The sequence below is a fragment of the Simochromis diagramma genome, unplaced genomic scaffold (assembly GCF_900408965.1).
Source record: "Simochromis diagramma unplaced genomic scaffold, fSimDia1.1 OVJJ01000816.1, whole genome shotgun sequence".
NCBI lineage: Eukaryota > Metazoa > Chordata > Actinopteri > Cichliformes > Cichlidae > Simochromis > Simochromis diagramma.
The window spans coordinates 8,002,614-8,016,561 of NW_024386908.1; the positions used below are offsets into that span (position 1 = coordinate 8,002,614).

The 13,948-nt window shown below is 41.4% G+C and overlaps 1 protein-coding gene across 3 annotated transcripts; it reads left to right on the forward strand.

The window, feature by feature from the left end:
- The first annotated feature begins 526 nt into the window (after window positions 1–526).
- LOC120736115 lies at window positions 527–9,388 on the forward strand. Of its 3 annotated transcripts, none has more exons than XM_040036093.1 (12): window positions 527–1,301; window positions 2,061–2,258; window positions 2,340–2,717; window positions 2,928–3,278; window positions 3,365–3,739; window positions 4,290–4,492; window positions 4,603–4,704; window positions 5,586–5,678; window positions 6,090–6,200; window positions 6,365–6,488; window positions 6,700–6,945; window positions 7,033–9,388. In XM_040036093.1, the coding sequence occupies exons 1-12, from the start codon at window positions 935–937 to the stop codon at window positions 7,878–7,880; spliced, it is 3,396 nt and encodes a 1,131-aa protein (XP_039892027.1). In that variant the 5' UTR covers window positions 527–934; the 3' UTR covers window positions 7,881–9,388. The 3 variants fall into 3 exon arrangements, with proteins under 3 accessions (XP_039892027.1, XP_039892028.1, XP_039892029.1); XM_040036094.1 differs by having other exon boundaries at window positions 3,368–3,739; XM_040036095.1 differs by lacking the exon at window positions 7,033–9,388 and having other exon boundaries at window positions 6,365–6,496; window positions 6,700–6,814.
- Window positions 9,389–13,948: the final 4,560 nt, after the last annotated feature.

Sequence of the window (13,948 nt, forward strand, 5' to 3'; positions counted from 1 at the left end):
TGTATTGTAACCTACGCTGTTGGAGAGAGAAATAACATCGTGGAAGAGACATAAAGTCAGTAAAAAAAAAAAAAACGTCTTAAATGCATTTATAATTTATTTAGAACTACAAATTAAATTTCTTTTAGCAATTATTGGTTTTTTTTTAATGTAACAATTCCAACCCTGCTCCTTTTCCGGGCTTGGACCGGTAAAAGTGACCCGAAATAGGCGCTCTGGTGGAGTTACCTTGTGTGTGTGTGTGTGTGTGTTTATAAGTAGTTTTAAACCTTGTGGTCCACAAAACAACATAACAGTAAAAGAAGAACTGACTGTTACAGTCAGTGCGGGAGCAGCGGCTTCGCTCATGCGCGAGTCATTTACAGTTTGGACGCATAGGTGTGAACATCTCCTGCCCTGATAGCAGCTGGGGGAGGACTATCCTCGGCCTGTGAGCGCTTTGGCACAGGCGAGGTGCCCACCGCAGCACCCGCTGCTTATTGAGAGTAAGAGCGATACGCGCTTTCACGCCAAAAAGTCGTCATAAATAAGTCTCCAATAACACCAGAAAAAGTCGCCAGATTTGTCGCTAGTCGCTTTTTAGAAAAAAGGACGCTAAATATAGCGACAAAGTCGCTAAGTTGGCAATACTGGTCTCAGTTCAGTCCATAACTACGGGGCGGTTTCCGTCACCAATGTGGCACCTAACCGCGCATTTCCACTGGCCCAGGATGGCACGCCTCTGGTCCGCTATACGAGCCAAACCGTAATCAACCACTATCTCCGCCCTCAGCCGAGCCGTATCCAGGCAACGCTCTACTTCACTGGCTCCAATGAGGTGACGTCATTTAGGCGACAGGAGGAAGGAGCGCCATGTTGAAAAAAAAAAAAAAGTGAAAACATCCCAGCTTCTCTTAGTTGCTCTGGATTTCTGAACTGCAAGGAAGGAGAGATCATGGAGCCGCTGGTGCACTGGTCTCATGAAGAGACCCAAGCGCTTATCGGTGTGTGGTCAGAGGAGAAAATCCAGCATGACCTGGAGGAATCCTTCAGAAACGAGACCGTTTACAGGGAGATGTCAGGCAGGTTGGCTGCTCTGGGAATAAGCCGCTCTGCTAAACAGTGCAGAGCCAAGATAAAGAAACTTAAACAGGAATACAGAAACACGAGGAGACACGGTGAAAGGAGTGAGGCAGTCACAAAGACCTTCAGGTGGTATGATGCTATGGACACTATCATGGGTGACAAGAGTGCCCGGACACAGAGCAGAGAGCGGCTGTCTTCTGTGGTACTGGAAGTCATGGTTCCTGATGTGGAAGCAAGTAAGTTGGAGAGAAATAAATTAAATACAGATGCAAAGTACAGCAAATACTAACAGCAGTTAGATTTTATATGGATTCTTGCTTCTCTTCTCTATTTTACTGTCTGTTTAGTTTGTTTTTGTATGTTATGTTGTATTTTAGTTTACTCAGCTGTTGAACTTGATGCAAGCTGTTTTGTTATAGTTTCTGTTTAATGTTTTTGCTGCTCATTACTGTGCAAAAGGCTTGAGTCACTCCTCACCTCTTAATTTTTTTAAAAAGTGGTCTTTAGCAACAGTTCTCCAGGTTTTCTGAACTTTTTCTCTGGGCACTGGCTGCTTTTTCACTTATTTTGAATCCAGACCTGACCATTTTCAGAGGAAAAGTTTTTTTCTTCATTTAATTTCCAAAAGAAGGCTTGCGTAAGAGAGTAAAAGGTGTGTTGAGGAATAAAGATGGTCATATCAAATATTGACTTTCAAGCACCTTAGAACTGTACAAACTCTGTTATGCCTTATATGGGGTGCCTGTAGCTCATGAGGTAGAGCTACTACTCTTTCTAATCATCAATCCTCAGTCTGCATGCCAAATGTCTTTGGAGTAACCCCAAGTTGCTCTCCGATGCATCCATCGGACTATGAATGTGCGTGAATTTGAGAGAGAAGGCACTTACATAGAAAAACAAAGAAACTGAGGGTGGCTCAAGACTTTTGGACAGTACTGAATAACACATTAACTTCCCAGCTTTGCCAATTTTAATTAGTTATTTGTCTCTTTAAGGTCCACCCGCTGTAACAGACACTCCAGAAAGCTGTACGACATCCACCCATTCACTGCAACTCACTCTGCCCAGACCAAAAGCTTGTCCTGCAGGGACCCCACAAGTATCTTCTTTCTATTCTGTTCAGCTTCATGAATTTGATGGTCCTTCTACAAGCAATCCAGTCACCTCCACTGCTGTACAAACATCAATCAAAGGCAAGTAGTTATCAAGCCAAACATATTTACAAGTAAGGCTGCTTTACGGCTTGAATAAATAATTTTCTGTTACTTTCACAGACACCCCCTTGTGCTGTTGGTCGAGTAAAGAGGTCCAAGCATTGCTGACGCTTTGGGCAAACCCCGAGGTTCAACAGGAGCTTCTCCTCAATGTGAGAAATAATAAAGTTTACACTTGCCTCAGTTCCAAACTGGCATTGCTCGGTTTTAACAAAGCACCAAAGAAATGCAGGGAGAAGATCAAAAAGCTAAAGCAGGAGTACAAGAGGATCAAGAACGGCCAATACAGGGGTGGAAGCAGCAGTGTGTGGTTTGCCATTATGGATGAAGTCCTCAGTTCCCAGGCTCTCACAGCAAAGCGTTCACAGACAGTGCAGAATTCCTCTACAGTGCACTCCCTAGCTGTACAGGCCGTTGTCCTGGATGTGGATACAGATGGTAAGTTGGAAATAAACTACTATGACTATACTCCTACCATTAAGAGTAGTTATTGACCTAACTGTGTCCTCATAACTGTGGTTTTGACAAGTTATCTCTCAAATTGATTACTTTTAATTCTATAATAAATAATATTTTTGTGTTTCTTAGGTAAACATAAGTCATAATTCATGCCCTTTTTTTAATTCTTAAATTTCTGTGCATTTTCAGATGAAACGCCGTGGTTGCCTGATGAAGTCCAAGTGCTGGTGACACTTTGGGCACAACCAAACATTCAGAAACAGCTTCTCACCGCAGCGAGCGATCAGGTTTTCACGTACCTCAGCAGTGAGCTATCACTGGTGGGGTTTAACAAGACACCACGTCAGTGCAGCATCAAAGTGAATGAGCTTAAAGAGGAGTACAAAAAAATTAAGCACATGGAGCCATATGGAGTTGTTAAAGGCGACTGGTTTGCTATTTTGGATAGTGTTTTTGACGCTGATGGAGCGACTTTGAAAGAGGTGAATTCATGCGCTGTGCAGAAAAAGCCTAAATCACCACAACATGAGCACGTGGATGGTAAGTTGTTTAAAACTTAATAATAAATGGTTTTGTGCAGAAAAAGATTTGGTGATCTGTTGCTATATTCTTTTTTTTGATTCCAGCAGATAAATTGCGGGCTGTTTGGACACCAGACGAAGTCAGAGTTCTGCTCAGTCGATGGGCAGAGGAAAGGGTCCAGGAGCAGCTTCGATCAAATCCGAGAAACGAGAGAGCCTTCGCTCAGCTGAGCTCCGAGCTCGCCACTCAGGGTTTTGATAAGACCACGAGTCAATGCAGGTCGAAAATAGCACTCCTGACACAAAAGTACAGAAGGATCAAGGCACAGGAAGACCCGGAAAAGCAAAAAAGCAGATGGTTTGCCATCATGGATAAAGTCCTCAGTCGCAGCAAGACAGAGACTGAAACTAAACCAGTCAGAGATTCACAGCGTGCATCTCTGCAGACATCACAGCAGAGCCTACCTGACACAGCGGAGGGTAAAATGAGCTCCTGTTTATTCACTTTACAGTGGCAGCTGCAGTAAACATGATGGGATGTGGGTCTCTGTGTGGAAGGGATTATCGCAGCCAAGATGACTAAATTTGCTGTAGCTTTCAGTAAAGTGAGTTACAGTACGATCAAATATTTGTGTTATTTTTACAATTAATTGTTTACGGATTAAATGACCTTCCACAACTGAAGACACCTCTTAAGCAAGATCAGCTCCACCTAAACTATGCAGGATCCATGAATAGAAACTCAACGCTGCATTCCTGCAAAGCATTCACCCTGTGAATTCCAAACAACCTTGTTGTAACACGGTAATAATTAAAAACAAGCCAGGGAGCAAATCTCAAAGCCCCCCCCCTGCTTTCATACACATCAACTAACCTTTTCTCAATCCACTAACTCCGCTTTCACTTCCTGCAATTTAAAACATGCTCTTTTTAGACTTTACAGACACAAAATAATAGCTTGATAATTAAATATGCCAATTTCGTTTGTTTGTTAATTTCGATTTTTCAGTCTTTCTTATTCTCTCTGCAGGTTGCCGTTTGTCCGTCTCCTCGTTGTGCCTCCTGGTTCCAACTCTGCGACTGATGTGCGCCTTTGCCTGGCAGGTGGTTCAGTGTTGTAATGTGGCGCAGTACAGAAAGGTGGAGGAGCTGGTGAAGTTAGTGACGGAGGTGGCTCCAGAGCTGCTGACAACCAGAGAGAGAGTGCAACTCCTACTCAGACTGAGAGCCAGGGTGAGAGGCCCACATTAGAGTATATTTTATGAATATTCAACAACAAACTAAGGGGAAAAATACTTTATTAGTGTAGATCATTAATTAGCATTTGAAAATGTCTCTTTCAGCTTGTGCTGGAGTTGTGTCTCAGCGAGAACACAACTGACCTGCTGAATATCCAGCCCCACCTGAATGTCATCCGAGACCTCACCTTAAGCTGTGAACAGGAGGTAGGTTTCTCGGGTACAGTTTCACTCTGTATACATTTTATGTTCTTTCAGACTTTTAAAAACGTCTTTACCAAAGAATTTAGCACAAATGATGAAATTGGGTTGGCTTCCAGCTCTTTTCTGAAAGCCTTGAGCTTTTAGTAACTTTGAGCAACATGTTTTTTAAATCAAAAACAATCGTGTTTCTCAACTGACCTTAGTGAAATATGAAAATAAGCAAACAACAAAGAAGTAGTCGCATTAGTTATTTCGATTTCCCATTTTGCAAACACAGTGGTCATTAAATGGATGCCCCGTTGTTATCAAATGGTAAATTAACATGTGTATAACATGCATTCATTCAGTCTTTGCACCCCTATTTTGCACCTTTGCTCTTTGCCTGCTCAAATTAAGTAACATTCCTTCCTTAACCCCCTTGAACATTTAAAAAGTAGGGCTAGTCTATACTTCGCCTGAGACACTGAACACGCCTTTCCGATTTAAGATCAGCGTTGGTCCCATGTTTGTTCAGTTATGCTGAGCTTCTTTGATTTTTTTTTTCCCTGCTTTTTTCATAGCATATTTATTACTGATGTTTCACTGAGCTTTTGAGCTTTGAATAAACTCTTTTGATGTTTGTTTGTTTTTTAAAATCCTAGTTTACTTTCACATATTCAAATTGAAAACTCTGTTTATTTAATATTTCTGTACAAATTAAAAGTAGCCTCCAAATGTTTGATCCTGAGACTGTGGGCTGTGTCCTTCAGCTATAATACACATTGACCAGATCTCAGCACATTTCTCACACTCCATTATCAATTATCAAATGATTAAAAAATTTAATGTTTAAAGAACCCAGCATATACATGTTAAACATGTTTGTCTTTGACACCATTTGACAGGATGCCACCGAGCTGGAAAATTCAAAGTCCAACTTTGTGGAGGTTGTTCATGCCATACTGGAGGACCCAGAGGAGAGACAGAGGTTTTATAAGGTGAGACACACAGTAACACAGTTATCATAATTGAAAAATATGTAATGAGTGAACTTTATTTGAGAAGAAAGAGCTCAACTATTTTTTCCATTTCAGTTTTTGCAACAAGTTCATGTTTCAGTTTGTTAGTTCAATTCTTTCCACTTTACCATCTCAGACTTTCATGAAAAACATCCAGGACAAAGATACACGTCTTAGTAGGAATTACACAAAAATTTCCAGTCCTTGCTATCATTATGGAAGAATGATGTTGTTTAACTAGAAAACTAGATTATCTTGATTAACTGGATTATCCAGACATTTTGCAAAATTCCTGTGAAGAAGTGTTTATCCACTGGACAAATCTGAGTTGGAGAGTTGTTTCAAATTTGGTAAAGTGAGATGAAATGACCTTTTTCCCGTTTGTTCTAGGAGGTCTTCTCCATATACTATGGCAAACAGTATGATGTCACATTGCAAACTTTGGTGTGGAAATTCATCTCCAGGCTGGATAATCTCTTACCAATCCCTGATATTAGACAGGTAAGGTTTAAATGTGTGGTCTTTCATATCAATACACACACACTGTAGTGCTCCATGACCTTAAGCAAACTACTGAATACAAATTGATCAGCGATGTGTCAGCATGCTTTATTCTGTTGATTGTGCACCGCATTCTCATGAAGTGTTTTGCAAACCTTTCACAGACTGCACAGTGGCTCAGCTCCGCTCCCTCTGTCACAGAAGAATGTGCACGGCTTATTCTGGAACCTGATCAGCTGAAGGCGCTACTGAACTTCCATCAGCAACAGTCAGGAAACGGAAGCAAATGTGAATAGGTTACTACCCTGGTTAAAATATGATCAGCTGACTGGGCTTGCTAAACTGTTAATAAGTAAATAAGCTTCAAAATTAACTCAAGTTTTAAATTTTCAGCCTGGAAATAAAACTATTCAGAAGTTAAATCTATTGGAATACAACAAAACTTGTATTAGGAAGGCTGCACATCAGTATTTAATGTGAGTTTTTCTGTCTCTCATAGGCTGTTCTCAGGCTGACGAGAATATGTTTTTGCCAAAGCTGTTGTTTAATCCCAAAGGAAACTTCCAGCATGTTTCAGCACAACTGGATGAGCTTTCAAGCAGCAAAGATGAAAGACAGTCTGATTACAGTGAGGCCAAAGAGCCAGCTGATTGCAAAGCACCTGTGAAGGACTGTGGGAAAGAAATTAAAGGCCTAAAGTTAAAACATGAACAAAGCGATGGCATGGCATCTTCATACTGCTCAGGTATGCAAGCACTGACGCCTTTGAGAATAACTGTTTTCCATTGAATTTCCACATTCTTATGAGTCCTCATTATCTTCCCATTTTCAGATTTAAATTGTGCACCTTTGCAGCTGCAGACCTGCTCTCTGTGTCCCTACTCTGACAGCCATGTGTCAGGACTTCTCAGTCACATCAGAGAAGAGCATCTGATCCAGGAATCTAATCCCATCACAGATCCTGGGAAAGACTGTGTCTTTCAGAGAGTCAGAGATCAAACGTTCACTCCTAAGATGAGGAGGATAACGGACACTTGTGAGTATTGCGGGAAGGTCTTTAAGGATGTATCAGCCCTAACCAGCCACATTAAAACACACACTCTTCCATTCCACTGTGACAAGTGTGACAAGAAGTACTCCTCCAAGTGGTCGCTGACTGTGCACCGTCGGATTCACACAGGCGAGACTCCATATCTGTGTTCGTACTGCGGTCAAGGCTTTAGGTCTTCAAATATCCTTGCTCTGCACGTCCGTATACACACAGGAGACCGCCGATACAAATGTCCCATATGCGGAAAAACATCAATCCAGCATCTGTCGAGACACATGCGCATGCACCGAGGGGAAAAGAACTATCTGTGTACCGAGTGCGGGAAGGCTTTTCTGTCCTCTGGGGAGCTGAGGCTTCACATGAGGTTTCACACAGGCGAGCGGCCGTACACGTGCAAACACTGCGGGAAAGGCTTCATCGCAAAGTGCCTGCTGACTGTTCACACCCGCCAGCACACAGGGGAGAGTCCTTATAGGTGCTCGCTGTGTCCGAAGTCCTTCCGCACTTTGAGAGCGCAGAAAAGACACCTGGTGATACACTCAAGCAAAAAGTCTTTCCAGTGTTTGAAGTGTGGTAAAATATTCCGGCAAGAGGAAACTTTCAAAACACATGCTGAGACTCACAAATGATTTAAAGGGGACCTATTATGCTACCACTTATTTTCTGTCCAAATTTTCAAGTTGTGAGGTCAGCGTTCAAACAGACAAAGAAGCCAAAACCTCAGGCTTTAGACTGCTATAAATGCTTGGCTTGCGCCAATGAGGTTTTTTTTTCCCTCTCTTGGATCTTTATGATGTCATTTAGAGCAAACCCACAAGGGGCAAACAGTCAGAGGAGCCAACAGAGAGCTAGCAGTGACTAAACTAAGAGGCTGCACAGAGATATATAACGTATATTTTCAACTACAAGTCATTCAAAGCTGCTCTAACAGTATCTGTGATAAAAAAAAAAAAAATATGGAGCTTAAAATGAGCATAATAGGTCTCCTTTAAAAGAATGGCAGTGTAAAATATTTTAGTTTCAGCAGTTGAATTTAAAAGTTCTCATTCACTTATATAACTCCACTATTGCTTAAAGAACCAGCTTAATTGCTGGAAACGATGTAACTCTGTGTTTCTTTCGGCTACTTCTGTAATACCGAGGGCACATTTTGTGTCTCCTCCTGGTCTCAAACTGGGGATCTGTTGGGTTTTAGGCAAGTTTTTGAAAACTATGTAAAGCTAGTATTCCATAAACAGTCCGGTTAGCACACAGGTAACTTTAAAAGTTTGTGTGAGCTACAAACTGAAGTTATTTGTTAATGAATAAAAGCTGTTGCTACTTTGAGTAAAAATCAAATAACAAAAGTTTAAATGTCAATTTTATTTGGGTTCATAAGTGTATAGTTATCAGAAGGTAAGTTCAGCCAAATTATAAGAACAAAATCTCTAAATAGTCAACTATCTAAATATCTAATATCTAAATCAAGATTCTCCACAGATGTTCTTGATCTCTGGTTCAACGTCTGATCCGCTGCTTCTCTTTGTCTCATCAACACAATGTTTTCAAAGGAAAACAAGACACAAAGAAATTCACAATGCACAACCAAATGTCGTTCTGAAACATTAATCTGTATAATAAAAACATTAGTACATTTTAGCAGTTTGAAAAATGTGAAACATATGTGACTCTTAGGTCTCCAAATGATTTATTTCAGGGGCCTGTTTTCCACTTGTGCTTATTTCCTGCCATGAAAATTGCATCACAACAATTTTCCCTTTCTTTAGTGCTTTTAAGAGGATCAGTGAGACACTGAGACACCAGGACTGGTGCTGTGTAGTTTATGTTGTAGTCGGTATGAGGATTCGTTTTCAGAAAGCTCTTCTCATACAGCCACTCAGTGAGTTGTGATATTAGTAAAATAGTTCCAGTGTTGATGAGCATAATGGCAGTGCGAAAAGAAAACAGGTGATATTGATGGCCGTCCTCCTGGATGTTGTCCCATGGCAGAGGCAGGACGTCAGGTAGGCCTATCAGAGGTTCCCCACCCAGAGTTCTTAGCAATACACCCAACACAAAGCCACAACAGGCCCAGTACCGGGTCACCCAGCAGGGTAAGAAGAATATACATATCACCTGGGGGGGGGGACTCATTGAATACAAAACGTCTGCATTGACGATCCAGAACAGATGAACGGAACTTGTCATAGCAAGGCCTGCTCCCATCAGTCCACACAGGATGACTGAAACCTTAACCACCACAACAATCCATTTTCTGATGCCTAAAATTTAGATTTATGGATGTTTATGGGTGACATTGGGAATAGATATAGAAGCTCTAGCAGCAATGCATATGAAGACTCTTGATTTGACACAACAGAGCTGCCCATTATGAAAAATTACCATACCCCCAAACCATACCACAAATACTGGCAAGATCATGCCAGCTTTGCCCTCTTCGTATGAGCTGGGTGAACCATACGTGGTCTGGTTCCAATCTGAAAACATATATGATTAAAATAAATGTAATCTAATTTATTCAACACCATTTTATGTGTTCTGTTTCTACATAATTAAAGAGTTCAAGCATAGACTGATTTCAACTGCTTACAGCTGTAACTGTTGATTAGGCTTGCTCAGGCTGACAGCGATGCTAAAGAAAATGAGAAGAAAGAAATGACTAGGTATTGGTAGATGCCGCCACTGCCCCAATGATGAGCGATAAGATGCCAAGAATGGACGTCGCCCGGATCAACAAGGTCTGTGTCAGGTGTCGAGGGACCAGGGCTTCATGTCAGTATCAAAGTCCAGGATGAGACAACGAACATCCACGAATACGTCAGGAAGATGGCCCCAACCGACCGTGTACTCAGTGAATACCTCAGGTAGCAGAAACCCAAGAACCATCATGGAAGCCCCTACGCGGTATGTACCACCGGTAGATAGAGGAAGTGGCTGACATCCAAAAATCCTACCAATGGCTGGACAAAGCTGGACTGAAAGACACTAATCATGGCAGCACAGGAGCAAGCTCTCATATGCTCTCATATCACAGTGCTGTCTGTCTGTTTTTACTCTATATCTTATATACTGCCTAGATTTCGCTCATCATGGGGTGGCTGTAGCTCAGGTGGCAGAGCAGGTCAGTCACTAACCAGAAGGTCGGTGGTTTGATCCCAGGCTGCCTCCTGGCTGCATGCAAATATCCAAATATCCTTGGATATTAACCCCGTGTTTGCCTACTGGTGGTGGTCAGAGGTGGTGGCGCCAGTGTCCGGCAGCCTCGCCTCCGTCAGTGCGCCCCAGGGCAGCTGTGGCTACAATGTAGCTTGCCGTCACCAGTGTGTGAATGAATGGGTGAATGACTGAATGTAGTGTAATGCGCTTTGGGGTCCTTAGGGACTGAGTAAAGCACTATACAAATGCAGCCAACAAGATTTAAACTCAAAAACTAATTATTAAGATTAATGGTTCCTTTGCAAAATTCTATTTTTGACCAGCAAGTCCCAAGTTAAGCTCAAACTCTATTTGTCTGTTTATTGTTTTATTGCGTACCTCTAAATATAATATAATTCCAAACTACTCCAAGGATTTAGAAACTTAAAAGACCAACTGCTAGAGTTTCCCTTGTTTCCCATTCCTGCTGAAAATAAGCAGCAGCTTCTCTAACAAAGATGTTACCTGGATGACAGCATATGTCATTCATTATTAATGGTGCCTTAATGGATGTGCTAATTAGCCTTGCCATGTGCAACTTCGTACCATCACAAATGTGGTGAAGCATTCACACAAGACAGATTCGTCTCATCTTTAGCCAGTGGAATATACAGTCGCAGCCATGAACTCCAAAAAGGATTTTATCAGGAGTTGAAAGAAATGATGTTTTCATGAAAAATATTGGAAGGAACTGTTTTGCTTACAGATTTATAAGACTGTTTATTTTTATTTACATGTGTGGTCTTTAGAAAATGTTGAGCAGGGTGTGAAATTTGGTGTGAAATTGACACCTGACAGCACCTGGCACCTCCTACGCATTCTGCTTATTTCCAGAAACTGGGCTACATGACCATTACATAAAGACAGACACACAGATACATGTCATACTTAACATAACCATGGTAAGTGTAGTTGGGATGATCAATGTTGTTTATGCAAGAACTCCAACCAAAAAGCAATCATATATGTTAATATTTCTTGATATAATTTCAAGTAGATGGGCGTTAAATGCAGTATAAATAATTAATAGGTACACCTTTACTGCTTCCACAGGAATTAAGAGGGTAAGTAGCAGCCAGGTGCTGTTAATTGATTAACTGATCACCAGGAGGTTTGAAACCAGAAGTGTTGGTCTCCCAGACTGCTAAACATCAAGTTTACCTTTGACCTCCAGCTATCACTGGCTGATGGAAATAACACTTTGACCCACTAGATGATATTCAGTCAATAAACCAACAGTCTATCTGCTCTGCCTTTGATAAAGGATTGCAGGATACCACATGAAAGTGTCTTGCAATGGAGAGAAGTGCACTGCCCACTTTTATTAGATAATGCTGAACAAAAGAGTGACTGAGAAGAGCTCAGCATGGTAAGAGGGTGGGAAATTATAAAATCCTTTTTAGTAGCATCACTTTATCTTTGGAATATTGCCAGAGATATTTAAAGTCAATAAAAATAAGTTTGTTTTGCCTCCGTCTCTAATAGAGACATTTTGTCCTGCTTTGAGAGGGAGAGGATCGTCTGGGCCGACATTCTGCGACTCTTGAATTATGCCTGCATTTGCTCCTCAGTTTTGTCCCCCTGTTTTCACTTACTAAAACAAGAGAAACCCCGAATTTATAGGCAAGGTGAGCTTGCTGAGAAGCAAGATGCCATGGGAGATTGGGTTGCTCAGCTTCTGGGGCCTTCTCATTGCTAAGATGAGGAATGACTGTCTGATTTAGCTAAGCCAACATACACTGCCCATGCAAATATAAGAACTCTCAATCAGCCAACTTATTGCACAGAAGAAATTGCAGTCACACTATAGACCCAAGATATTTGCTTCTTTTTTTTTTTTTACCTAAATGTACCCCAAAAGGCAGGAATTCATGTTTCCAATTTCAAAGTCCAAGACTCATATAATGACTGGGGAAAGTTGCAATACCAAAGCTCTCTCAACACTGTTTCCATCCTGTAGACCACACAGTATTCACCCCTCACTGCCGCTGACCTCAACCTCTTACTTCCAAGCTGCCACAGAGGGCGATCAGCGGAGAACCGCTCACCACTTGTCTGACCCCGAGACCTCATAAGATGGAAACCCCCCTCTAGACAGAATCTTACAGAACAAACCACACTGACTCAGAGAGCCAATCCACAGTGAGTTCACGTGGTAAGTGTGCTGCTGTTGACTTCTATATGACTATGTAGGATTGTTCCAGGTTCTTAGTCATTCAGATCATATGTTGTAATGACTTGACCTTGTTTGAAAGAGAGCCCACAGCTGAATGGAGCTCAGTGGATGAATGAATGGAGGGACATATGTGGCCTAATGTAGTCAGAAAAATACGACAAGCATAGGACACGTGGAAAACAGATCACTGTGTTAGAGTCTTGCCTTTTTATTGAGAATCACATAAAGATTGATTACAACACCACACTAACACAGTCACTTTTTAAGCTATGATTGCACCTCTGAGTTGTTATTCTAGTAATTATAATGGCAGCATGAGAGTTAGGGATGGGTGGATGACCACCTTGAACCGACGTTGTGGTAATGTCAGCAGACCAACAGCCTACAGTTATTCAACATTGAAATGTTTGCCAGGGGGAAAGAAAAACAAAGGAGTGACAAAATATCTTCCAACACTTCCCAGCAAACATTTTCTTGGTGAATAACAGATGGCAGTCTTTCTCAATGTTGATTTATAATAAAATAAATAGTTATAAAATGATAGTTAACCTATGCTGTGAAACCTGTAATAGTGAATGAACAGTACGATCATGTTGGAATAAGTTGAGCTAATTTTTTTTAGTTTTTTTCCAAAGAAAAAATGAGAGCAGTTGATGAAATAGCAAACAGCTGGAACGCTCCAAAAATCACTCAAGGTGTACGAGTTGAATTAAAAGCAATTTCTCTGTGTTAATTTATGTAAAAACATTGACTCTATAAAGTCTAAATTCCAGGGTTAAATATAATATTACACTCTTTCTGTTTGTAGGGGGCTGAGCTGAAGTGTTGCATTTTCTCTCCAAAGACTAAAACACTGCCAAATCCACCCTTCACAGACCCTGTCTGCTTCTCATCTACTTTCAAAAGAGGATGACAGGCACTGTCATCATCAAACAATGTACCACTTACTCGGCTATTTCCAGATGAGCACTCTGATACAATTCATAATCTAACCTCAGTTTCATCTGGGACAAATCAGGATTTGATGTTCGGGATGCGTCATTGCCCACATTATTAGATCAGCTGAACGTGTCTAGACAAACTGAGCTGGAGCCTTTGATCTCAAAATCAGCCATGTACAGAGTGGAAGGCCTGATAGAGGACAATTAAACCAACTTACCCCCACAGCCTGGCGTTTTCAGTGAACAGCCTGAGACATCTGCTGTTCCAAATGTGGTATTAACTGTAGCCCCTCTCAAATACTGTCATCTCTGTTGTTGCACACAGACGTTAAATTCAGGGCTTCACTATTACTGTAATATATGTCTTGCCAATCAGCATTTCTTC